General features: G+C 34.7%; 2 protein-coding genes across 5 annotated transcripts in view; one reads left to right on the plus strand and one right to left on the minus strand.

Moving 5' to 3' along the window:
* XI-I (myosin) overlaps nucleotides 1-19,594 on the plus strand; it is a 40,347-nt gene extending 20,753 nt beyond the window's left edge. For 2 of the 4 annotated variants that reach the window (XM_086449564.1, XM_086449567.1), the window contains 19 exons: nucleotides 2,542-2,747; nucleotides 7,311-7,430; nucleotides 8,541-8,639; nucleotides 9,143-9,364; nucleotides 10,207-10,346; nucleotides 10,691-10,802; nucleotides 11,046-11,096; nucleotides 11,184-11,273; nucleotides 11,483-11,653; nucleotides 11,925-12,071; nucleotides 14,397-14,573; nucleotides 14,671-14,808; nucleotides 17,858-17,928; nucleotides 18,025-18,124; nucleotides 18,211-18,267; nucleotides 18,456-18,512; nucleotides 18,632-18,716; nucleotides 18,804-18,882; nucleotides 19,035-19,594. In XM_086449564.1, coding sequence (XP_086305690.1) covers nucleotides 2,542-2,747; nucleotides 7,311-7,430; nucleotides 8,541-8,639; nucleotides 9,143-9,364; nucleotides 10,207-10,346; nucleotides 10,691-10,802; nucleotides 11,046-11,096; nucleotides 11,184-11,273; nucleotides 11,483-11,653; nucleotides 11,925-12,071; nucleotides 14,397-14,573; nucleotides 14,671-14,808; nucleotides 17,858-17,928; nucleotides 18,025-18,124; nucleotides 18,211-18,267; nucleotides 18,456-18,512; nucleotides 18,632-18,716; nucleotides 18,804-18,882; nucleotides 19,035-19,155 — 2,243 coding nt within the window. In that variant the 3' untranslated portion in view covers nucleotides 19,156-19,594. The remainder of the gene's footprint in view (nucleotides 1-2,541; nucleotides 2,748-7,310; nucleotides 7,431-8,540; nucleotides 8,640-9,142; nucleotides 9,365-10,206; nucleotides 10,347-10,690; nucleotides 10,803-11,045; nucleotides 11,097-11,183; nucleotides 11,274-11,482; nucleotides 11,654-11,924; nucleotides 12,072-14,396; nucleotides 14,574-14,670; nucleotides 14,809-17,857; nucleotides 17,929-18,024; nucleotides 18,125-18,210; nucleotides 18,268-18,455; nucleotides 18,513-18,631; nucleotides 18,717-18,803; nucleotides 18,883-19,034) is intronic. The other 2 variants (XM_086449565.1, XM_086449566.1) reach the window with 2 other exon arrangements.
* Nucleotides 19,595-21,055: 1,461 nt separating this feature from the next.
* Nucleotides 21,056-22,725, minus strand: LOC147397695 (protein OXIDATIVE STRESS 3 LIKE 1-like). Its single transcript, XM_086449569.1, has 2 exons — nucleotides 22,236-22,725; nucleotides 21,056-21,661 (listed from the first exon to the last, which is right to left on the minus strand). Exons 1-2 carry the CDS (start codon nucleotides 22,538-22,540, stop codon nucleotides 21,199-21,201), a joined length of 768 nt encoding a protein of 255 aa, XP_086305695.1. The 5' UTR covers nucleotides 22,541-22,725; the 3' UTR covers nucleotides 21,056-21,198.
* Between the last annotated feature and the right edge of the window lie 4,420 nt (nucleotides 22,726-27,145).

The raw sequence follows: 27,145 nt of genomic DNA on the forward strand, positions 1-27,145 counted from the left end.
TGAAATCCATGGAAAATTAGTTGTGGAAAATAGGTAGGGTTGGAAAATCAAATTCCATTGTTTGATTTCGCATGGATAAAATCATGGAAAAATATAAGAAAAAAGAAAAAGAGGAGAAGGAGGAAGAAGATGATAGGAGGGGGAGAGGAAGAAGAAGATGACGAGGAAGAGGGAGGGGGGAGGATGTGGCGACGAAGGTGGCGGCGACGGTGGCGGCCATGACGACGGCGACGGCGACGGTGGCGGCCACGACGGCGACGAGTACGGTGGTGGCGGCCATGACGGCGACGGCGACGGCGGCGGTGGCGGCCACGACGGCGACGGCGGCGGTGGCGGCCACGACGGCGATGGTGGCGGCGACGACGGTGGCGGCGGTGACGGTGGCGACGGAGGTAAGTGAGGAAGATGGGAGGGAGAACGTGGTGGTAGTGGTGGCGGATGAGGTGAGGGATGGAGAAGAATGAGAAGAAGAAAGATAGTAGGTGGTCGGAGACGGAGCCGATGGCGACGGCGATGGTGATGACGGCGATGACGACGATGACGAGGTTAGTATAATGGTGGTGGTGGTGGTGGTGGTGGTGGTGGTGGTGGTGGTGGTGGTGGTGGTGGTAGTGGTGGTGATTGTGGTGGTGGTGGTGGTGGTGGTGGTGGTGATGGTGGTAGGGAAGAATTGGTGATGGAAAATATGGGTGGATTTCATTTTCCCACCCATATGGGTGGGAAAGTGAAATCCATGATTTAGTGGACTTTTGGAATATGGTGGAAAATGAATTCCATTTCCATGTGCAATCAAACACTTGAAAAATATCATTTTCCATGGAAATTGATTTTCCACCCTATTTTCCATGTGCAATCAAACATACCCTAACTGAATTGCTTCTTAACTGGAAACTAATTTCCAGAGTTCACAAGATTGATACTTTGACTGAAAACTAATGTCCATTGTTCCAGGAAAATACTTACCTTGACTCTAGTACTGACATTGATATGCACTTGCAATTCTTCTGGACAATTTTAGGTTGAAATCATTACTCATTTCAGTGAGTTTTCAACTAGCGGTGTATTTCCATTAACTTTTAGAAAACAGTGTATAAATTGCATTCTTCCAAGAAGTTATGTAACAATTTTTGAAATCTAGGCTCTCTATGGAAGTTTATAAATATTTTTTGTGAATGTTTTCCTCAGTTTGGCATATTGAACCCATCCACCAAAGAAATGGAAATTTCTTTATCAAGGAATAGTATTGAGGAAAATAGTTTGAAGGAATTTTTTGAAGCTTATTATGGGGTGTCAGGGAAACCAATATTCTCAACTTGGAGTCCCACCCAAAATTTTAATTCCTACATACATTTAGCATATAAGTGATTACCCAATTGGATTAATGCTTGCAAAAAGTTGTTCTTTCAATTGGTAGAGTAGATTTTCTTCCAATTTCAAGGAATTGATGAGATGTCTTAATTAAGTTGGAATCTTTTGTAGTTGTTTGATAGTAATAGGATCTGAAAGTGTTAAGGCATCAGATCTATTGGTGTATGATGCATTTATCTTGAATGGTGTGTGCAAAACTATGATCTTCTAGGGTGAAAGTTTTGAAGATTGGAGAACACACCAACTTTCAGAACATCAAATTAAATGTCAATGTTTGCACACGAATGAATTATAAATGTTGTATTTATTTTCAGAAAGAAACACTATGCATGTGTGGTGTTTCTTTACCCTTCATTGGTAAGCGCAAGTCCGGATAAAGGAGTTTTACGTCAGGTTGGTAGTCATTGTAAAAAAGTACACCACCTCTTAACATGTATTTTCCAGATCTATAACTTAGTTGGAGTAATTTATTTTTTGAAATTGTTAGTTATTTTTCAAATTATTATATTTACAAAAGCATTGTGAATGTTGAAAATTCATTACAAATAGGGTTAAATAATTCAGGCTATTTGTTGGTGTAGTATGTCATGTTGTTTCGATCTTGTTTTTGGGCTGGTCTCCTCGGCCTCCTTTTCTTCGTTTAGTAGAAATTTTACTTACAATAAAATGATTGACAAAGGAGGCTGAGTTCAGGGAAATCTTTTTGAGTCATTGGTTGGGTCAAAGGTCTATCTAGGTAAATGGGATCAATATTTTACTTTTACGTGCCGGAAGTAACTTGGTTATGATCGTTTTCATTTATTACTGTAGCTTTTTTCTTTTTTCTTTTTTTTCTTCTCTATTAGGACCTTAAATACATGGTCCTACATGCATTAAAATGCTTGTGACAGTCATTTCTTCTTTCAATATGGTTTTCTATTATAGTTTCACGGCTTATTAGTGTGCTTTGATTATTGTTTTCTCATTTCCCAAAGTTTTATCGAAATTCTCCACACCCCACCCCCACCTCCCTCCCCCTGCGCATGGGTTGAAAATTTCCTTTTCTTTGGAGTTCAAAAGAGATACCTTGACATTGCAATCTAATAACTTGCCTGCGAGTTATCTATTTTTATTTTATTTATTTTTTGCTTCTCTCGAATTTTCAAATTTGAAAAGAATCTCTATCTGGTGCAGGCTGCATTGCTAGAAACATGTTTTCAGCAAAACGAGAAGCAGCAGCTGCTCTTTTAATTCAAAAAATTACTCGCAGATGGCTATATCGACGTTTGTATTTGCAACTCCATTCAGCTGTTGTTCTTATACAATCCAGCATAAGGGGTTTATCTGCTCGTCAGAAATTTCTGCATAGAAAGGAACATAGAGCTGCTATGCTGATCCAGGTAATCCTTAAGAGGATGAGCTGTTCTCTTTGTTTCTGTGCACGCTTTTTGAGTACTTTTCTGCCTTTATTTTGTTTTATAGGTTCATCTTTCTTTCCTTTCCTTTAAGATGGTTCTTTTCAAAATTTCTTTTAATGTCGAACACTTGAGCTTAGAGCAGAGATTACAATGATGTGGGATGACGTAGCCAAATGCATTAGAAAAGTAGCAAAAGAGGTTCTTGGGGAATCTCTAGGAAAAGTCACACATTGTCACACCCTAAAATTTGAACCTTGATCTGACCCACGGCCCGGTTCAAAATCCTAGTTTAGGGGTATGAAAGGAACTAAAAACCAGTAGTTATTTTGAACTAAAGTTTAAGGAAAAAAATAAGAACAAGTAAATAGATGCTAATGCTTATCAATAAGAGGAGTATCATCCTAGAACCTAATCAAAACATCAAGTGTAGTAACACCTACTACGTACTTATTACATTCAATCCAATGAACAACTAAATAATAAATAAATAAAAAACTAGGTCCTCTGATGACTCTGCATTTCCATCGTCCAACCTTGCCCTCAATGCTCATTTATTAGAAGTGTTTTTCCGAGTCAGTTAGCTAAAATTTGCAAGAAAGTCAACGCTACACTAACATCTATGCATATATACATATAAAAAAAGTATATGATTATGCTATTGTCAAGTAATCAAGTCGTTCCTGAATAATCAACGCATGCAATGATGACCTATTTTCCCACCGGCTTGGCCATAACCATCATCAATGATTTTCCCAATAACTCGGTCAAAATCTTTGTTCCAAAATGCGGAACCTTTCTCGAGGGCCTTTCAGGTCTTTCACCCAAGGACATATGTCCTTAAAAAAATTCAGATTCAACATTTCATGTATTTTTAACAGTAACATTATCATGACAAACAAAAGTTTATAACAAATACTATCAAACCTTTATATCCCACACAATTTATCGATAGGCACATGTGAAACATATAATCATGTTATATATATAATTTTTATTTACTACATTATACTAATAGATGTGTCATGTGAACTTGCCTTAATTAATGTTGGAATCCTCTAATGAAATCCGGTTCCGTCTACGTTTCCAATTTTCTACACAATCATTACATAAATAAAGATTACAGGACTTCTAATGGTGGCCAAGCTATCCTAATAGAATCTTAGTGTCTCTCTTCTAACAAGGATTTTTTTTTCTTTAAATAAAAAAATAACAATAAAAATTTAAAAGAACACAACATTCAAGAAACAAGAAAAAATTGATGAGAAAAGCTTGCATCACAAGCTGACTTCATTGCATAAAACAATTTATTTTATTTATTTTGATATTTTGTAAGACATAAGACTTTCAGGGCTTTGCAACGATATATGTATTACCACAAACGGACTAGTAATGAATCTTCGTTGAATTTTACGAGTCAGCATTGTTATGCTGTCTCGAAAAACGAAAACCAGCAAAACAGTCATGTATTGCAAGACGGTTTCTTTTTAGAAAAATATTTTACAATATTTTTTGATATTTTTCATGCAAAGAGGACTTCTTGGACTTTCCGAAGACATGTATCGTTGAAAACGGATAAGTAACGAGTTACAAGTTAACACTACAAATCTGCCTCGATTGACGAGAAACATAGATTCTTCAAGAAAGGTGGAGTTTTCCTAATTCGATTTATACAAAATACAACCTAATTATTTTATCATATAGAATAAGGAATTAAAGTCAGTAAATATTGAAATAAAAACATTAAATTAATTAAAATAAACCTTCGATTATAAATACGGAAGGCATCAGCAAAAATAATAATTTTTCTAGGATTCTAAATCTAAACCTAATTGAGAACAACTAGAAATAATGATTTATGCTCATGTAATGATATTTAGTCAAGCTATTTCATCAAGAAAATAGAAAAAACCACAAACCCTAGAAATTTTTATGTATCAATTTGACCTAAATCGATCCCTCCAAGTTGATTCTTGAATAAAAGAAAAGATTACCTGGGTTTTCGCTTCTCCAATCAAACTTGCTACAGTAGAGTTTAAATCGTTGAAAAAGAATTCATAGTTCTTTTGTCCCCCAAATCAGGGTTCCAACTCTAGCTAAAGTTCTTCGAAAAGAAATAGATTTTTAAAACCCTCGCTTTTAAAAAAAATAATCCATAACTAATTAAATTGATAGTACTTCTTCTCCAAGCAAAAATATCATCTTTTCTTTTGTTGATACGTATGAAAGTCCTCTTTATTTTCTTTTCAAATTGTAAGCCCTAGATTTGTTATCCAAGGGTTAAGTTTAAGTGAGAGGTCTTCTAGTCAACTTAGAATTCTCCCCCAAAAATCTCCACACACTCTTACGTACACACTTCCTAAAATTTCTCAAATCCTTAGACTTAACTTATTACTCTAAAGACTCTCATTATTTACACACCCGTGCCATCACCAATTAATTGTAAAACAAAGGCCCAAAAATACCCTTGATTTTTTACATTAAAGTCTTCATATATATTTTTTTAAAACTCTTATGCGCCTTGACTCAGTCCAACACTAAATTTTAATTTTGTTAAAATTATTATTATTACTTTGGGATTTCACACAAATGTAAGGAAATTTAGAGGTGGACTTATAAAGCTTGGAGGTAATTAGAGAAATATCCATTGTAAGTTTTGGCAAATGACAATATGGGGCATATGATGTTCTATCTAAGATGTGGCAGACTGGATATGATTTGTAAGATGTTAACAACTTGGCACGGATAGAGAAAGTGAAGCTAACGATTTAGATTGTGTTATTTGCATTAAGGGAGTCTTCGTAGAAAGATTACGGATATATTTTCAGAAATTATTTTAAATGAAGGCTACTCAAGTTGCTTAGGACTAGGATGAGACACAGGAAATCTGGGAGTGCATACTTCTATAAAATTAGGGTATCAGCCTTGTAAAGATGAATAAATATAGGGATTTTTGGGGCTAAGATTATATTTCGAAAGCGTTATAGAAATGCATTGCAATTATTTAATTGCCTTGGATGACCAAATTGTTCAATATTATTTGGAAGATTAAAATTTTCAAGATGAGTGGAGAAAAAAAAACCATAATACCTACATATAAGAACAAATGAGATAGAGCTACACCAACTGTCAAGCATCAAACTAAAGAATTACGCTAGGAAATTTTGAGAAAGAGTGATGGAACAATATCAAGACAAAAACAAAAGAATTGAATAACCAATTTAATTTATGCTAGGGAGGTCAAACTTCGAAGCACTATTCTTCAAAGACATAAAATGGAGAAGTTTAGAGAAAAGAGGAATTATCTTGATATAGTTTTTATTTACAAAGTATATAACAAAATATTTAGCAAGATAACTTGGTAGGTATTGAGAAGAAATGAGCACTAAGTGGATTTAATTTAATGATGTAATTAGGAATGTGTGTTAGAGTGCTACAACTAGCATGTGAACAACTGGTTGGGAGACAAATGAGTTCCTAGTTAGAATCAATTTACACTAGAGACTAACTTTGAGTCATTATCGGGGTGCTATATTTGTAGATTTATGGTTAAGAGCATGTTCTTTGGTAGATGTCATAGGATTTGTTGATGAGACTAGAGTAAATTCAATGCGAAAGTAGACCATTTGATTGCTGCTTTGGAGTCTGAGGGATTAAATAAGTGTGGCAAATGTCAAGTCTATGAAGTGCAACTTTAGTATGACACACATAGAGTGGAACGTGCTTGGAAACACCCTGATGCGGACAATTTTTCTTTTCTTCCATTGGGTTTTATAATCCATAAGGATGGAGAGATTAAGGAGGATGTTGTAGTTACAACCATGGTTTAAGGTTGCATATCGTTTCAAGATATTTTGGCCAAGACATTCCAGTTCTGGCCGAGATCAAAATGAAAATTGATCCCTTGACTGGAATGAAATATTTTTTGAGACAGTCTTGGATTTTCTCCTAACTGAAACAGTCTCGAGATGAAAGTTTAAACCTTGCTTCTGACATGCTATGTGACCGAAGCATCCCAATAAAAGGAAAATTTATAAAACCAGAGTGATACATTGGACTACCTAGATGAATATCTTGTGTAATTTAATAGTTATTTATACAAGCATTATATATGAAATTTTTTATTTTATTTTATGTTATATCTTTATTTTTAGATTATTTAAAGAGAATTCAAATACTTTTTATCAGGAATTTGATTTTCATTTAAAATTTACTGTTCATAGAAATATTTCACAAATGAATAGTGATTTTCCCTGAAATATGTATAGAAAGAAATTACTTGGTTAAATTTCGTTGAAATATGAATAAAAAGAAATCGTCGGTTAAATTTCGTGTCAAGTCATATGGAATTGAATATTTGGGTATGTTTCATGAAAATATGTTGACATTTAACGTTATTGTCACATTGAAAAAAAGGCTTTAGATTATTAGTTCCTCAATTAACTTTATATTCTTGATGCTTTTCTCAAGTCGCATTGAGAGTTATCATTATGAGATTGTGAGCCACCATTTATTTGCGTACCCTTATTCATTTTTTCGATCTTGTAGGCCCAATGGAGGATGTGCAGGGCTCGTTCAGCTTTCCAGCATCATCAAAGTTCTATTGTAGCTATTCAATGTATTTGGAGGCGGAAGCTGGCAAAAAGAGAGCTTCGAAGGCTTAAACTGGTATGGAGGAACTCTATTGTTTATGCTTGATTCTTTAAGTTGGATCTTGGTTTATTCTTAATTGGAATGGTACCTACCCTTTTTTCTTTCGGGTAGCTAATGGTACAAATCTTTCTTGACATGTTAATTGTAGCTTCTAATGAATCGATATTATTCATTATAATTTTTTTCTAAATCCTAATTCATATGTAACAAGTTTAATTCCTTATTGAATAAATTAGGGTCTGTGATTCAAATATAGTATATATTGTTTATCTCATATGATTTTTCATAGTATCAATTTGTGTTCTTTCAGATTTTGCTTTCCTTTACTATTTCAAATATTTCTTGTGTTTTTGGCAAAAGAATAATAGATACTTCTGTCCCTCCTGAATTACCCAAAATTAGGGAGAGTATAGGCTACATACAAACATGTAACCTGTTTATTAGATCAGATCCTTCTTGTTATAGTTACATATTTTTTGAAAAAAGGGTTCATATTCCTCTTTTCCCTTGATTAGATATTCTGCAGGCACAGTCATTTGCAGTTCTTTGGTTTTTCAGAAATGCAATTTCTACCTGTACATTTGAAGCAGTGTTTTTGAATGTAGAGGTGTGGGTGAGACACTTCAATGTTCTAAAGCATAAGGCATAAGCTGCAACAGTATGACTTTATAAATGATCACTAAATTGAATAAAAGGTTTGCTCAAGTTAAATCAGAAACCTAAGAAAAATGATGGAAAAAACATTGACCTTTTTGATATCAGAGAAAGAGATATTCTTGGTGTGTTTGATATACATCCCTTAATCATTATTTAACTAATGCCTTATTATAATTTTATAAGGTTTAGACGAGAAAAAACAAACAAAATAAGAAATAAATAAACTTTAAACTTTTTAATTTACTACACTATTTAACTTTCGCCTCCAGCATTTGTGCATAAGATGAACACCATTGACTTAAGGCATTAAAAATAAGTATGTAAGTCATGAGGTGTTTTCCTTCTTCAAAACCTGTAGATCTGTAATATGCCAAAAATTGTTCTATGCGTTTTGAAATAAGATGCTTTTATTCACCAATGTTTCTTCTCTTTTATTGTTTAAATCATCAATTTTGGTTGATTTCATAGGAAGCAAACGAAACTGGTGCATTACGCTTGGCAAAGAATAAGCTTGAGAAGCAGTTGGAAGATCTGACATGGCGGTTGCATCTAGAAAAAAGATTGCGGGTATGCCTTTCTGTTGTGAAGTTTGTATTCTTGTCAATTTTATAGCAGATCGACTGTTGAGAACATTTGTAAATTTCTTGGGTTGTCAACATGTTACTTCATGTAGCTCCATTTGGTTTCAAACAAAATATATATTGGGGTATACCTCAAGTAATGACTATGAAAGTAATAGTTATATTGTGAAACAACTTGACGCACATGGAGTGCAATAATCAAAATTTTTTTTTTTCTGTTATGAACTTAATATGGTCTCTAATGTAGTAAACATGTTTTGCAAAGTGGATGATGTATTCAAGCCCTACCATTCACTTTAATTATCTGAATTATTTCATTCTTGTTTTTCTCTTTTTTTTTACTAGAAATGATGCTAAATATTATTGCTACATAGTTTCTTGCTATGATTTTATACCCCCGTCACTACTAGTTTAGTTTGGGTTATTTTCATGTGGTTTGTGACTGCACTTATCTCTAAGTGACCGATGAAAGAACATTTTGCTATGCAGGTCTCCAATGAAGAAGCTAAGTTAGTAGAAGTTTCAAAGTTTCAAAATGCATTGGAATCATTAAATATGGAGTTGGATGCAGCTAAATTGGCAACAGCTAGTGAGTGCAATCAGAACACATTGCTTTTAAGTCAGCTTGAATTGTCAATGAAAGAAAAATCAGCATTGGAGAGCAGGTTGACAGGCATGTCAGAGTTGAGCAAGGAGAATGCATTTTTAAAGGTTCGAATTGTGGTTTTGACTTTATGTCTTGGTTTTGATAGATGCTATGTCCTGATTACATTTTGTTTGTGATATATTATTTGTTTTTGATAGGAAAGAGATGAAGGGCTTGAAATGGATATTTTTTTTCTTTTGATTTATTATTTCTAAATACATTGCTTAACAGATTGTTATTTTCCTTTTTTCAAAAGTAAAGGAAGAATTTATGCTTGCCTTTATTGCTTAATACGTGTACTAATCTGTGAGTTGTTCCTACAATATTTTCAACATGTAATCTACTTCGCAAAATGTGGTTGTGAGATTGATAACCTCATCTTGCTAGTGGTGCAGCGCCTCAACAGATTCCTGTTCCATGTCAACCCATCAGTGACTTGAATTTGAATTGGTCCTTATTTCTTGTTTCATTGGTTTTTTGAAAATTCTTGGTCACTCCACATTGTAATCAGTGAACTTGTAGGTTATTTTTCTTGTTGATTTTTGAGTTTTTGTTATTCATTTTCTCTTTTTGTTGTGTGTTTATTGGTTAATCTTTTATAGAGTTTTAGTTGTACCTACATATTTAAAGGAGCAATTTTGGTAGTTAATTGGTTGGACCCAAAGATTTGTTAGGACCAATACATCTGTCCAATTAACTACCAAAATTGCTCCTTAAGGCCAAGACATCTGTCCTTATTTTTAAAGTTTAAAAATCAATAACTTCGATCAAAGATTAGAATTGAACTAAGGAGTACATGTCTGTTAAACTCAAATCATTCTTGCTTGTCATTTGTATTATGAGGTCATCTATTTTAAATTGGAGAACGCCTTTCCTTTTAACACTTTCTTGTTTGGTTTCTCTGCAGAGCTCACTGGAATCCCTTGAAAAACAGAACTCAACAATGGAGCTTGAACTTTCCAAGGCTCGAGAAGATAGTAATGACACCATTAAACAATTGCGTGACGTGGAGGAGAAGTGTTCGCAGCTACAGCAGAATTTGCTAAGGTACTGTTTCGTCGGTTGAAAGTATTTGTTATGCAATAACTGGTAGGTCATATTTCTGAAAGAAAAAGAGATCAATGTACTTGACATCACTTTGCTGCATGTTGTATGCCTCGATATTTATTCATGTTGCTAGTTATAATAGGTCACCTATGCGCAATTTTTACCGAATTTCATGTTGAATTTTAGGAGTCTAGTGTGTGGTGTTAACCATATTACTATTATTTATATTAAAGAGCTATGACATATTCGTATTTACACGTTTTCCTTTGATTCTGTTTCTCATTTTTTGCTTCTCGTACTCATGGCTCCTGATGTCTCACATATTTTGCTTATCTGGAACCCAGTCTGGAGGAGAAAATATCAAATTTAGAAGATGAGAATCATGTTCTAAGACAAAAAGCGTTAAATCTCTCTCCTAAGAGCAGCCGGCCTGGGTTTGCTAAGTCATTTTCTGAGGTAATATACAATCCCAACATAAACCTTCTACATAGCATCTGTTGCATATAAATGTGAGCTTTTACTTCATGATCTATTTTTTGATATGTAAGAAGGTATTGTTTATCGAAATCTCTTTACTTATTGCTTTGCATAGTTCACAGTGAGCCGTCAATTTATCTCATTTTTTATTTTGTATTTTATATTTTGTATGTTGTCTAAAGATTAAAGAATGAATTTAAATGATTCTGTTTGATAAATCAGAAGTATGCAGCCATGCTTTCACTTCCCAACACAGACCAGAAGCCTTTATTTGTAAGATGTGATCTTCAATTCAGTCTTCAAGTTGCGCAATGTGATCCACCCAATAATTGTTCATCATCACGTGCTCTTTTGATGTAGGAGTCACCTACACCTTCAAAACTTATTGTACCATTTGCTCAAAGCCTATCAGAATCACGTCGATCAAAGATGAACATTGAGAGGCATCAGGTTTCTACTTTTTATTTATTATTATTACAGTTGATACCATGAATTTTTTGAGCTCATTGTGAATAGTCCCCATTCCTTTTATTCAAGTGATCACAAAGTGTTGTCAAACAGAAAATACATTGTTTTCAGGGGGCATTATATTTTAACTTTTTCTTTCCCTTTACATGCTTTTTGGCTATTTGCTGGACCTGAATGAGATTTTTGTGCAGGAGAATCATGAATTTCTCTTGAGGTGCATCAAAGATGATTTGGGGTTTAAAGATTCTAAACCTGTTGCATCTTGTATCATATATAAGACTCTTCTTCATTGGCGTGCCTTTGAGTCTGAGAGGACTGCAATTTTTGACCATATAATTGAGGGCATTAATGATGTTCTTAAGGTATTTCAGCCAAATCATTTTTTTTCCTTCAGTTTTGGACATTTATTTAGATCCTATCTTCATTCTCAATTACTAGTTATTTATTGAGGTCTCCAATTATAATAAAAATTTGTTGTTGCACAACTTTCTGCAAATGTGCCTTGTCATATTTCCACTTTACACATTGCAAGTTCATGGGTTTTTCAGTTGTAGTTCTAATTCTAAGATTTGTGGTGGCAATTAGAGTTTCGAAGTTAATGTTTCTAAATTAGGTTTCTTTAAAATGTTCCAGGAGGGCGATGAGAACTATATCTTGCCATATTGGTTGTCAAATGCCTCAACACTTTTGTGCCTCTTGCAAAGGAACCTACGCTCTAATGGCATTTTCCCAACTCCTCAGCGTTCAGGGTATTCTGGACTATCTGGGAGGATTACACAAGTAAGTTATGTGGACGTAGGTTCTAAATATTTTTCATTATATACGTGTTCATGGTTGTGTTCTCGAGGACAATCACATTTTGTGTAGGGCATTCTTTATGTTTCTTTTTTCCCTATTTCATTGCAATAATCAATTATCTATGCACTTTGAAAGAGTGTCGATGTTGGACAATACATGGATTCCTTAGGAGTGGGCTTCGTACATTGAATACTCCATACCAAGGGGTGTGGAATTTGCAGACGATGTGTTGTTTGATGAAATTGGAGATGTAATAAATTCTAAATATAACTATGGAGGGATGCTCTAAAGTAGCTATAATGAAAACAATAGGGCCTTAGGATCATATGGTAAACCATCGAGGTATTAAACTCACGAACCACTCTATGAAACTATGGGAAATATTGATTGAAATTAAGTTAAATAATAAATATATCAAAGAACCAATTTGGTTTTATACCTGGTAGATCAACCATCGAGAGAATCTTTCTACTTAAACAAGTCGCTGCATTACCTACTGAAGATTTTAAAATCCTCTTCTAGTCCCTGAAGATGTATCAACATCTGAAAGAATATGACTGCACCAACTTTTTTAAAGACGTTATAATTAAACTTGGTGTCTAATCGAGGGATGAAGATTTCATTATTTAATTGAGCATCTAACGATTCATTGGATGAAGATACATGATTCAACATGCATTTGGTGGAAGAAATTGAATATATGCCAATCTTCCCATTATCTCTTCTGTTGGAAAGGCAGATTACTATATTTGGATTAGTGAAGTGACTTAAAACTTGACAGTGTTTAGTTATTTCAAGCATGGGGAGTTGATGAAGTTCAGACATGAGGCCCAAGGAATCATCATGTTGTCTCAGGACTAATTACCCGTTGGTTCACAACCCAGATACTTAGGTTCTAGTTATGCTATGACTTGAAATAGATCATTTATAGAGTAGGACCTTCTTTTTATATTGTAAGAACCTTTTATTCATTGTGCAATTAGTTGCTTAATTTCAGAATTTATTTACTAGCATAGATCATCTAGGGACTTATTTGTATTTGTCTAGGGAATCCACTGATCCCTATTGCTCTGTTTAGGTTACTGTTTGAACTTGCAATTGTGGGAGATTTGCAGTTTTGAATGGAGAAAACTTGGTGTTTTCTCTAATTGTCTTTCCTTACTCTTCTCTCTCCTCCCCTTTTTTGTTTCTTCTGGTGGATTCCACACTCGAATTTTGTTCCACTATCAATGGATTTATTCTGTTCTGCTGGTCTACACTAGTTTGGTATCAGAGCTCGGATTTGGGGTCTTGGTTGCGTCAGATACCAAACTAATACAAGGGAGGTATAGACTTGCCATTTTGCTAGAAGAATGGTACGAGTTGTATAACAAAGCAAGTGACAGAACTCCAATCACCATTGGAGTTGAGTATTTTGTTTTGGAAGGAACCACTTCTTGTTTCTTCTTTTTGCCTACAATGTTTATCATCATTATCATCAAATCCTTATCCCATGGTTGGCTCAACGAATCTTATTCCTCCATTCAAGTGTTAATATCCACTAAATCAATCCAATTGTTCTTGGTTTTACTCTTGTTCTTTTAGAATCTTCTACTTGAATATTCCTTCTAACTGTGTCTGTAATCAGCCTTTGTTGCCTCAAAGTGTCTTAACCGGCTTCTCTTAGTTAATAAACAATTGGAGCTAGTCCTACATTTTCACTCAACAGGCTTCATTTCTAATTTTATCTCTCATGGTCTTTCCACTCAACAATCTCCATATCCTAATTGCTGCTTCTTTCAACTATGGACTTCTTGTTTCTTGATTTCTCAACATTCAACTGCGTAAAGCATATTTGGACTCAAAGCGGATCCCTCATTTGAACCAATTGTCATTGGAAACTCATTTATCTCCTCACATATTTGCTCTCACAATGGTCATACCTCTCCCAAGCTTGTGTTTAATTTTGCCTACAGTGTTGCGTATACAGATTCCAAAATCAAGATTTCAGTTAGGCTCGTAACAGACGGTAAAATAATTTTTTTTTCAACAGTGGCTGTCAGCACTCACATTTCTAGTTCTCACTTGGTGGAATTAACAACAACAATAATAATAATATTATTATTATTATTATTGTTTTTGTTGTTATTATTATTAATTTATAATTATTATATTTTCTTTGGCTACTGTAAATGTTAAAAGGCATTCGTTAATTTATTCTATTAAATATACGAAATAACTTTCCATTAAGTGATCTGGATTGCCCCTTTTTATTTTCATTTCTTTGAAATATTTTGAGATTCATCTCAGTTTGATTTATTTCTTTAGGGTTTAAAATCTCCTCTGAAATATATTGGAATTGAGGAGAGTATGTCACATGTTGAAGCACGATATCCAGCTTTATTATTTAAGCAGCAATTGACTGCTTGTGTGGAGAAGATATTTGGTTTGATACGAGATAATTTGAAAAAAGAGATTTCGCCACTTCTGGGTCTTTGCATTCAGGTGGGTCTGACATTCATGTCTTGCTTGATGCGTCTTAGAAAGATAAATCTGATCCAACATTTAATTTAGTTTGATATCTCTGCTATATTTGTGGAAGGCACCCAAAACTGTGCGAGTACACACTGGAAAATCATCTAAATCACCAGGGGGCGTTCCTCAACAGTCACTGAGCAGTCACTGGGACAGTATTATCAAATTCTTGGATTCACTTATGAGTCATTTACGTGAAAATTATGTAAGGGCTGCATTGTCTTTATTTATTTTTCTCAATTTGATGTTGGAATTTGAATTCCTTTTTTCTTTTACATTTCTGATTTGATTATAAGCATTGCAACTCCAGCTATAAACATTTTAATATTCATCTAAGTCAATTTATGTTATGCATTTACGAACTTTTAAAAGATGCAACTTTCAGATAGTTTGTTACTTTCTTACTGATTTTTCTTTTAGAGCAGAGTGTAGATATAACCCTGAAAGCAGATTTCGGTTTGATGTGCGATCATTTTATTCCTTGTACGATAGGTGTGCAGTAGGAAGGACTTACCCGTTGCTCAGTTTGTTGACATGTTGCAATCCAACTTTGGGCTTGAATCTCGGTACTTCAATGCTTGGAAAATATCGAAATTGACCAAATCCTTGAGAAACATGAATATGATCATTCAAGGTTTCATAACCTTTGTATCATTGCCTGTGATTATGATGTCATCCACATAGACAACCAAAATAATGACACCATTGGCTACTCATCTGAAGAAATAAAAAACAGTATGCTTGATTTCTATGCATCCCATGGTAAACTACCACCATACTGAATTTAGCAAGCCACGCCTTGGGAGTTTTTTTAAATCCGTAAATGGACTTCTTTAATTGACAAACCTTATCTGACTCTCTTGAGCAACATACCCAAGAGGTTGCTACATTATTCCTCCCCAGACAAGTAAGTGTGCAAAAAAATGTATTTTTAACATCCAGCTGAAATAGTTTCCTGGTCATATTAGCTATGGTAGAGATGATGACCTGAATGTACTTCAACTTTGTCACATGGGAGAAGCTCTCATAATTGCCTCTCATTTGTTTTTAGTATACTTTTTTGCCACAACTTAACTTTAAGATTGTCAATTGTACCATCCTGATTTTGCTAAATAGTGTAGATCCAACAACACCCAACGACTCTTCTTTCCAGAAGGCGAGACTGTCAACTCCCTTGTATGATTTGAATATAGAGTTTCCATCCAAAGTGAAAAGGGCTTGACTATGAGAAACATGACAATGAAGAGATGAAAGTAAATAAAATAAAAAGTGTTCTAAACCAGTAGACATTATTTTCTACTTTAAACCTGCATGGTGTTAGTGAGTGAAGATGGACCAATAGGTGAGGGAATAACCATCGGTGGAAACAGAAACCGCATGAGAGGGAATAACCACATACTTAAATAAAGGATCCTCATGCCTTACATTCCTCAAAGAAGTAAAATGGAGTAGTCTCAAACAAAGTGACCTCAAAACAGTTATTATTTCATTAATGTAGGATTATAACAATGACTCTTTTGTTTTTTTTTTCAATAGCCCATAAAGATATGTTTTACGGTATGCGCATTACGCTTGTCACTATCACCCCCCTCCCGTTATGAACAAAACATACACAAGTACTTTGGGTGGTAAAGAAAAACATTCATCTATTATCCACTCAAGACAGAAGATGACATTTTTATAATGAGGTAATGGACAGTGAGGATAGGATCACTCCAAAAATGTTCGGGTACACTCATTTGTAATAGTAAAGCTTGAACAGCACCTAGTGTTTATTTTTCCTTTTAGTTACCCCATTTTGATGAGGTGAGTATACATGATATTTGATGCAAACTCCCATTACTATGAAGAAAGCTTTGAAATGGATGTGATCCGCTTAGTGGATGGAGAAACAATCCTACAAGTTAGCAAGAATAAGCAAGCGAGGGGGATGATGAGATTAGTCACATTATCAAAACATAAAAAATGAGAGTGCATTAAACTGATTAATGGTTTTGGCATGAAATTTGTGTATAAATCGCTGTACTGGATGTTTAGTAGGGACTCACCGCACCGGAAATCCTCCCAAAAGTGAACCACGTCACCCTTTCCTACCCTAAAAGAAATCCTACTTCTGGATCCAAACAGTAAATTAAGAATGACCCTGCACTAGCTGCCACAATAGGGAGAAGACATTGACCCGGTCTTCCACCCCAAAACTCAATCCGTACTTCACCTGAATCACTCTCTTCCATAGCCACTTGCCTAGTAAAACTGTGTTCAGCCTACAAGAGACACAAATCCCAACCCTCCATTGCACTTAGGGTTACATGTATGATGCCAAACCATCAAATTCATCTTATTTGCCCTCCCTTGTGGCATTCCACAGAAGGTCATGAGCAAGCTTGTTGATATGCCTCTCCATGTTCCTAGGAGTTGAAAACAGGGACGTAAAATATATTGGAATGCTTTGGAGAGTAGTTTTCATCAGGTTGACTTTTGTATTCCCAGACCAGAATCAAGATTTTCAGTCACCCTTGTTCATCAAATTAGTTCCTCTACGTGATAAACCCCTTCTGAAAGGTGAAAATCAGTGCTTTGATGAAATATAGTTACCTTCACTTGGAACATTTGGGACAATAATATATGTTCAACCTGTGTAGTTCCTACACTGAGAATTCAAGGTCAAGACCTTGGACTACATTGTTAATTTCCATGCATTCTGGACATGGTTTCAAGTCTCAGCCGAGTCAACTTGGGGTTATCTGGGTCTAGGATAGATAATGGCTGTGACATGGACTTGGTATTTGACTTAAGTTATACTTTGACAAAGACTTGACAAAGAATCTGCCTTATTTTTTTACTCAGACCCTGATCATCTGAGTTGATTTGGAGGTGGTCTTGACTCTAAATCAAAGACTTTAAACCAAGATTACATATTTCTAGATTTTTGGGCTAGTATAGTTAATAGAATGGAAAGTCCCATCACCATCCAAAACTAGTGTATAACACAAATCAAAGTTTTATGTTGATTTCAATGGTTTTCATTCATCTTTTTCAAGCATCAATTACACCAGAAGAATATTTTTGTGACCAGAATAATCTGGATAGTTGTCATGTTTTTCACATTCTTCTGATATAATGAATTGGGATATTTTTCTCATTTACACATTTCCAACATATCTTTGTTTTTTCATGGTGTGGTGCTAACAAATATTATAATTTATCATGTTCTGTTTCATCACATTCTTCTGATCCAAAAGATATGATTTTAGGTTCCCTCCTTTTTCATCCGGAAGCTCACCACCCAGGTTTTCTCTTTTATCAATATATCACTGTTCAATAGGTAAGTCATTACCAATACAAACTGCTCAAAATGTACTTGCATCTAATTAACTATTTCAGTATTTGTATATTAAGCTGATCACCTTTTCACCCTTAGTCTTCTATTGCGGCGTGAATGTTGCACATTTTCAAATGGGGAATATGTGAAATCTGGCATTGCAGAGCTGGAAAGGTGGATAGTTAATGCTACGGAGGAGGTAAACCATCAATATTTTCCCCTGACAAGTAGTTATGTCGTAATACATGTTATAATTTCTGGTAACTGATTTATGCTTAACTGCAGTTTGCAGGAACCTCCTGGCACGAGCTAAATTATATCAGACAAGCTGTTGGGTTTCTGGTACTAACCGATGTTATTGTGAAAACAAACTAAGTTAATTAGTTATAGAAGGATACAGATACTTGATTTTACAATTAGAATCGGAGTATCCAGATCTGTTTTGAAGTATTTGTGTAACATAGAATATTTAGTTATGTATCTTTTGTAGCTTTCCCTCATCTGTTTTGGTCCATGTGGAAACTTTTTAGGTGATACATCAGAAGAGGAAAAAGTCTTTAGAAGAGATCAGGCAAGATCTGTGTCCGGTATAGTCTTTTTCACATACTGATCACAATTGGGTTTATTCAGATGAGTCCAATTCTTTCTTTTATGCGTCTTAAGAGTTTCATTTATAGCTCAACTCTGGTTTCTTAAATTTGGGCAGGCGTTGACTGTCAGGCAAATCTACCGAATAAGTACCATGTACTGGGATGACAAGTATGGCACACAGAGTGTTTCAAATGAGGCAAGTTTCAGTTTGAGTTCATTTTCAATGTACCAGCATTTACTGTTTTCCCCAGTTGGTTTCTGAAATTGGTCAGACATTCGACAGGTAGTGGCACAAATGAGGGAAATACTAAACAAGGATTCTCAGAATTTGACCTCAAATTCATTTTTATTAGATGATGATCTAAGGTAACTTGTTTCCCCAATCAAATATTTTTGTTAGATGTTGCCATTTACGCTTGATAGAAGAGACCAAGTGAAAAAAGAGAGGAGCTCTTTGGAGTGCATCTTTAAGATTTCCGCTGCAATTTATGTTTTCTGAACTTCTCTCAATATTGCAGCATTCCGTTCTCTACCGAAGATATATCAAAGGCCATTCCTGCCACAGATCCCTCGGATGTTGAACTCCCACAATTCCTATGCGAACATCCTTCTGCCCAGTTCCTGGTCCCGACGACTTGAAAGAACCGCTTCATTTGCAAGCCAACTTAATGTAAAAGATGAAGTTGGAGAGATGGAAGACGAACCACTCCCTCGAACTCTCCAAGGGAGATCCAAATTTTCTAATTGGACAGTAGGGGATCACCTTTTGTCAGTTGAGGATTTTGCAAATTCACAAGGTGGGCTAAGTGCATTGCTCTAAAAAAACATGGATCTCCCTCAGAACTCTTAATAGGTAAATCAGGAGTAGCTGATGCCACAAGATCAGGGGATTATAACCAGTGATCCCCTAAGATATATGTAGGGTTAGGGATTTAGGTCTCTATTGTTCATAATCATTGTTGTACTAGTATAATAGTTTAGATATAGTTGGTTAGAAGGTGCCCTATTTTAGAATCCTTATTGTGATCTCTATATTCACACCTTATCAACCTTTTTTGTCCATATTGCATTCTACTTCCATTTTTCATTGTCTATTCACGCCTTCTTTATCGTATTGAACTGTGATACTATGGTATCAATCAAGTTTTGCAGCCGGTGGGTCTTCTTTGTGGTTCATGAATTGTTGCATTTTGTTGAACATGATGGGTCGACACTTGACGGGGTTCTGTAACCAATGTGCATTTGTCCTATCCCTTTTCACACCAAAGTCCTGCAGCTATATGACAGTAGGGATTGTCATCACATTCTTCACTATGTGATTCTGCTTCTGCATCTGGTTGAATCTTTATGTTGATGATTGGTTCTTTTAAGAATCTATGATATGATCCGATATATTATTCAAATTGATGTTGCTAGACTCTAATATTTAGGCATACTAATATCACGATTATGATTGTTATATTCATGATAAGTTGAACATAACTAACCTACTACAAGCAGATGCTGGAACACATTGCAAGCATACAACCTTAATCTTTCACCCTGGATTTTCCAGTACTCAATGCTGCTGGGCACAAGGTTATTTCATTTACAGTTTTTCTTTACCTTCCTTTCTTGGGACTTGAAAGCATTCTTTGGTAGGGATTTTGGTTTGGATCTAAATTGATAGTATTTGCCGACGAGTCTAACGTGATGCTGATCTTTGGGTGTTACTAAACTTGTGAGCGTCGGGTGCCTTTGGAAATTTATTTTACCACTTTACATGCTCTGGGCTAAAATGTGATTTATTTTCAGAGGTCATGATTGATTGAAGCAACACCTTGCTTGCTTTGGGTGGAAGAATGCTTCTCATGACTAATTGGTTTGAAATACCATCCTACCTGTAATGGGCGAAAAGATGCTATAAAGTCTTCACTACATGGCCCTTAAGGAATATTATTGGACAACAATATCTCCACTTTCAATTACTTAAGAAAAAGGATGATGGTACACCTACTTGTTTGTCGTCTCATACAGTATAGAATGTGAAAAACTACTTTTTAATCGATTTGGCTGCAATTCCCTCGACTTTAGAGGCACTTCTATGACCCCTAAAATTCCTATGGAATGGGTTCAAATAGTCGAGATATAAGACCTTAATAATTGGAACTTTGATAAGAGGTATAAGAGAAAGTACACCATGTCACTATCTGTGAAGGTTCACTTCAGTTAATTCGGACAGATTGGATAAAAAATCAGCAAAATTTTAGAGATTATATAAAATATTTCTTACCAAAACTTAGCATCTTCAACCACTTTCTAAATCCAGTCTTCTTGATGTTTGAATGTAGAAAAAACTGAAATTGGTGGGGGTGGGGGGTTGGTTGGTTGAAGTTAAAAAATGTTACCATATTTCATGACTAATTGTGGGATCATATGATCATATATTAATTCGTCAATTCACCGAATTAATCAGCTAAAATTTTGAAAATAAAAATGGTGAATTTTGTGACTATGGTCTCACAGTGATCGAGAGTATTAGAGTTGTATTCATACTATATTCCCAAAATGCCAACCGCAACATAATTATTGAATCAAGGACACTCATTTACAGAGAAACCCCATGAACTCCACCATTGTTCAGATAGAGATATTTGGGTTAATGGAACTACTTAATGTTTATCTCTGTTACCAATCAACGAGCTAGTAGTTTCCATTTGTTGCACACTGTAAATCAGCTAACGAGAATGATCGCCACGGAGAGCCATTCCTTCGAGGGGGAGGAGGAGAAGACGAACCATCGTTGAAAGATGGTTTCAGTAGCGGATACAGAGGAGGGAGAAGCCGAGGTGGCGATGGAGAATTCGAATTTGAATTATCACTTGTGTTGTTGCTATCAGAGCTGCTCCTCCTCATCCTTGCGATTGCAAGAGCCAATGTGCTTCGACTTAAGTTGGTGTGTCTCTTTGATATCCCTCCACCGTTATTACTTCTCAAAAGAAAATTTCTGTTCTTCTTGTCCCACATATTATTAAGCAAGTTTTTACGTTTCCTGCTATAAGAATTCTCTGGCTTGGCAATATCTTTAACTGAGGAAGAAGAGGACACATCTGCTAGGCTCGTAAAGGACTTCGATTTACCACAATAGAACTTCGATATGCCTCTCCTACAACATCAAGATCAATCCATTATCTATCACAAAAAAAAAACAAAAAAACTAGTGGGTTTGATGCAGCATAATTACTGATTGGGTTGTTTATGGATTGTGACCCAAAAGATCAGAAGCTAAACATGGTAGTTTTTGAGATTGGGTATCAGCAAGATTTTTATTTTTATTTTTATTTTTTACACAGCTATAAATACTTATATAATTTCATTAATATGAAAAAAAGAATTTAGTAATTTAACATGATCATTATATCCCCAGAGCCTCTCATGAAATTTCTTTGTAAAACCCACATTTTTATCCATAAATAAGACAATCAAGTATCAAAATCTCAACTTTCTAACCAATATTCGACCAAATATAAGAATAGAAAACAAAACCCACATCCCCAAATTCACTGATAATTCCGAAAAAGATCATTAAAATCAAAATTATAAAAAGCAATCTTCGATAAAACTAACGTGAGAGAAAAAAATCCACTTCTCTGTTTACTTACAATCGAAGAAAAACTGGAAATAAAGAACAAAATTAAAGATAATTATTTTTTTTTCAGAGAAAAATTGAAGAAACCAACCTGAATGGCAAAACGTCCTCCAACGCATCCATTGTATCCAACGGTCCTTTAAACGAGCTCTGCACCTCCATCTCTCCAGAACCATCTCCATCAGACGACACATCACTATTCCTTCCAATCGAAGAAGAACTACAAGAATCTAATTCCTCTTCTCGTTCTTCCACCTTTGTCACCAAATTACTCGACGGAACTCTCTGTTCTCCAGGTATGATTTCTGGAGGTTCGAAGATTGAGATACAAGACATCCCATGAATGAATCCAGACCCTTCGATCAGATTACTTTTCTTGTCCAAAGCGACTGACATCGTCGAAAAATCACAAAAAACCCAGAAAAAATGGGAACCAATTTAAAGAAACCACGAACTGGTTTTAATAGGAAACTCAAAAGAACAGTTAGTCAATCAAGATTACATGGGTAAACGATCTTACCCCCATGGCTGAGATCCATCAAACACTCAGGAGAGAGACATAGAAAGAGAAAGAGACTGATGAAGAGGCGACAGTGAAAAATAAAAGGATTATATAGAAAAATTATTATTAAATGAAGAATGCGTAACCTTATCCTCGTCCACTTGACAATTGACATTAAAAATTAATAAATTATCTGGTATTCCAAGATAGACTATACTTAAGTTGCTTCAGGTTTTTATTATCAATCCAGACCCTAAAATAATCTACTTTGAATAATTTAAGAATAAATCAACTTAAGAACTATAGAATATTTCTATTATTGTTGAAAACATATATGGATTGAATTGATCTATTAGGTTGGACGGCTTAAATTATTCGTAGAATTAGATTGTATTATAGTTATGATACTACGGGGAGTATAGTGTACCCTAAAGTGATGGCCCTGACTGCCCAATGAAACTATTCATTTCTTGTACAAGTCATTGTCGGAAGAGCCACGTGGAATCTGGATTATATTTACAGATTTAGGTGACGTGGCATTGCCTGAGGTTTTCTGTGGATCCCACCAGCGCCCATAGAAAAAAGAAGAAGTGATATTAGTCTCAAACATCGGCTAAATGAGCCGGCTCGTTTTAACTGAGCTGAAGATTTATAAATGAAAAATAAACTGATTAATGTAGCCAGTAAAGATCAATCTGTCTGATATTTGACGTGTAGCCATGTAGTTACATCATGGAGTGGATTGAACATTCATGGGCTAGTGGGCCTGATTTTTTCTTTTTTTTGCCAAGGGCATCCATTAGAACCTGATTTACTCCACATATCTACTAAAGTAAAGGAACATCTACTCAGGTTCTCTTGGCCATGGAGATATTGTAAAAAATGGGTCGAGGAATGGTCTAAATTTAATCAGTCAAAAACTTCAATTCATGATCGAATGGTTAGTATTGATGGATTTGTACAATCTTGATCAAAGTCCTTCCTAAATTGGGGTAAGTCCAATAAATAGTTAACATCACTGAATCCTTTGAGAAGATTGAAATTGGTTGAGTCCAAAAACTATAGTATCTCATCACTTTAGTAGTATCCAAAATCATTGATCTCAAAGGTTGAAAAGTGGATGATCCAAATCTCAGAAATATAATTGTAACCCTTTACAAAATAATCCGACAGCTCATGCTTAGAATTCTTTAGCCTAAAAGGGCCGCAACGACATTTAATTTACATGTGATATGATGTATATATTTTTTTGATAACTTGGTATACTTATTAGATAACGGGCCTGTATTTGGGTCCAAGGATTGGTCTCAGGGAACGCTTAACACCCATACATCACACGCACTAGGTAAGTGAGGGTGCGCCCTCTCAGGTGGCTCCTGAGAATTAATACTCATACTGGGTATCGAACTCAAGACTTATAGGCATTAATTGCTTATTGGTCCAAAATTGCCATTGAATCAACCGCTTGAGATTGGTATTATAATTTATTAAACTACAATAATACAATTGAAATACCAACACATGCCATCATATAAATAAAAACTTAAAGGGTCAAGGTCCCTTGACTACTAAGAATGACTAATGAATAAAAAAAAAAAACATGATCCCAATCCTTTATGTGCAAAATCCAATGACTGAGATTTATCCTTGAGATAAATATCTATGAGATTTGTGTTATCAAGATATTCATAAATCTCAATCATTCGATTTTGTATTTAAGGAGTTAAGATTGTGTGTTTTTTTTCATGAGTTATTTTTAGGAGTCAACGGATCCCAACCCAAACTTAAAAGAATAATCTTAAATAACACAGAATTAAAATATAAGGATCAAAGATCAATCATAAGGATGAAGTTAGAGAACAATGAGTTTATGACATTTTACACATAGAGTTCCCACTGCTTAATCATTGTCAATCAATAGGTTCAACTAAAGGAGACAGTCGACGGTAATATGAGCGGGTCACAAGGTTGCATCAAACGTTTGTGAGATCCGTAACACATTATCAAAATTTAGTTGGCTAAATTTCTTCCCGGCTACCAAGCTAACGCTCGGCTTCAGACCATTAGAAAGATTTTTCAAATAGATTTCATTGGACAAATAAAAAGGCAATTAGCCAGTATTATGACGTCATCATTTTTAGAATTTGGATGACCCACAATTAACCACGTGTCATCTTCTTATAAATCTAAGGCGTCCGTTCGGTCTCTATCATCTCGTCAGGTGTGTCTGAATCACTGTCAAACCACCAGAACATCCTCTCGTTAGTCTGAACTTTTTATTTTTATTTGAAACGTGGAATCTTAAAAGTACTCTTACGTTTTGTGTGGCCTTTTTTTTTTTTATTTTAATATATATATATATATAAAGTTACTATTGGCACACCAACTTTTATTTACGCCTCACCGATTGTGTGCAATTCTTTAGAGATTTAATAAGAAGTGGTGTGGCAATAGTAATTTTTTATTTTTTATTTTATCATAAAAATTACTCGGTGAAACTGTCTAACTTGGGCCGTGTATGGATTTTTCCACATTTAACTTTAGAAGGAGGCCCACATGTCTATGTGTAATAGATATTTTAGAGAAATGTCTTTAAACTTTAAATTTTCGAAAGATAGGTGGGCCCTTGTCATCTAAATTGGAAAAATGGCATACCAATAAGACGATTTTATGATAGAAAATAAAAGAAAACAAAGAAGACCACACATTTTAGGATAAGAGAAAGTAGACTCTTTCAAGGCAAAAGAGCATCTAATCGGGACAAAAAAAGGTCAGTTTTGTGTTGGAAGCTGCGATCTTTTTTTTTTTTTTTTTTTCTTCATCTTTGATGGGTTGTCAAACCATTCTGGACAAACATATAATGTGGAACCAATTGTTTCCATCACTTTAGGCGTTATGGATGAATAATATATATATATCTGAGAAGAGTAATGATCCAATGCTTTTTGTGAAACTATTCCATTTCTGTCCCCCCTCCCCTTAATTTTCAATAATAATATGAAAAAGAAAAAACTATTCCATTTCTGAGAGTGGAAAAAAAGATCTGAAAACATCCTTCAAAATGGAAGAAAAATTGTTGGATTAAATTAATTCAGATGACATTATGATTATACATCATATCAAATGTCACATGACATGACATAAGATAACATCAGCCTCTCAATATGACTACATATACATCATACTAAGTATGTCACATGACATGCCATCACATAACATCGACTTCTCATGATCTTGACCTATAGATTAGATAAGATAAGATAAGATGAATGTTGTGGTCTAGGAAAAATCTATTATGGGCCATTATGTGAAAATCTATTATGGGTCATCATGACTAACTACACCTTTTTATGGTTAGTGAACTTCATGGTATATCGTTGATATCCAATATTTTAGTTAGCATGTTATTAATCCTAATTTAATAGGAATGTTAAATCGTAATTCTTTTTGGTCTTTGAACAAGGTAAAATCGATGTAGAACTGTGATGTTTTTCTGATTTTGAAATTTTCACATAAATACATGTGTCGTGATAACAACACATATGGTGGGCTCGAGTTTAATCGGTGTATAGGATTAAACAAGATGTAATAATTGAGATCTATTCTGGGTACCCATACATTGATAAGGGACAACATGTCATTATCAAGGGTGTAATTTGGTCTAGTTCAAATCGAAAATCGAATCAAATTGATAGTTTTAGAGTGATTTGGAACAAATTGCAATTCGATTATGAGTTAGGAAAATAGAAAATCGATCAATTTGATTCGATTCTTGGATTAAGCTTGTATAGAACCGAACCGAACCCCTATGCAATAAATAAATATATATGTATATAATAATTGTTATGAATTATTTTAGAAGTTAGGACATAGATTAATAATCTTTTATGAATAAACTAATGACTTTTTATGGATAGATTTTTTATTTATTGTATGATATTTTATGTTTGTATTTTCATTAAAAAATATACCTACAATTTATATAATATTGGCAATCTGTGAACTGAACAAAACCAAATCGACTTTAGTTTGGGTTGGTTTGATTCTGATTTTTATTTAGTGTAACCAATATATGTCAATTCGATTCAAGTTTGATCTCAAATCGAACCAAGTTGCACCCCTAGTCGCTATCCATAGTGTATATATCTATATGTTGCCATCATATTGAATCCCGGGGATTGGCATGGGACAACACATCGTTATAGATCACATATAGAGCAGCCGATAAAGTTTGGTGCTTCTACCGCAACATATTCATTTATATAAAGGGCTGAGGGTGATATGCTTGATATCCCAAAAGTGATAGAAAAACAAGAACAAAAGGTGTGGAACCCCCTATTTTATGTGTCCTACACACATTTACGTTTGTAGCTCCATCACATTTGGGGCCAAATACCCATCCACAATTACAAATTGCAAAATTACTCTAATTAAACATCAAACAGTCTCATTTGTGTTGTGCTTATGGATAGTCCATTATTCGAATCTTATTTGTATTC

The sequence above is a fragment of the Akebia trifoliata genome, chromosome 8 (assembly GCF_017979445.1).
Source record: "Akebia trifoliata isolate Shusen 1 chromosome 8, ASM1797944v1, whole genome shotgun sequence".
NCBI classification, from domain to species: Eukaryota; Viridiplantae; Streptophyta; class Magnoliopsida; order Ranunculales; family Lardizabalaceae; genus Akebia; species Akebia trifoliata.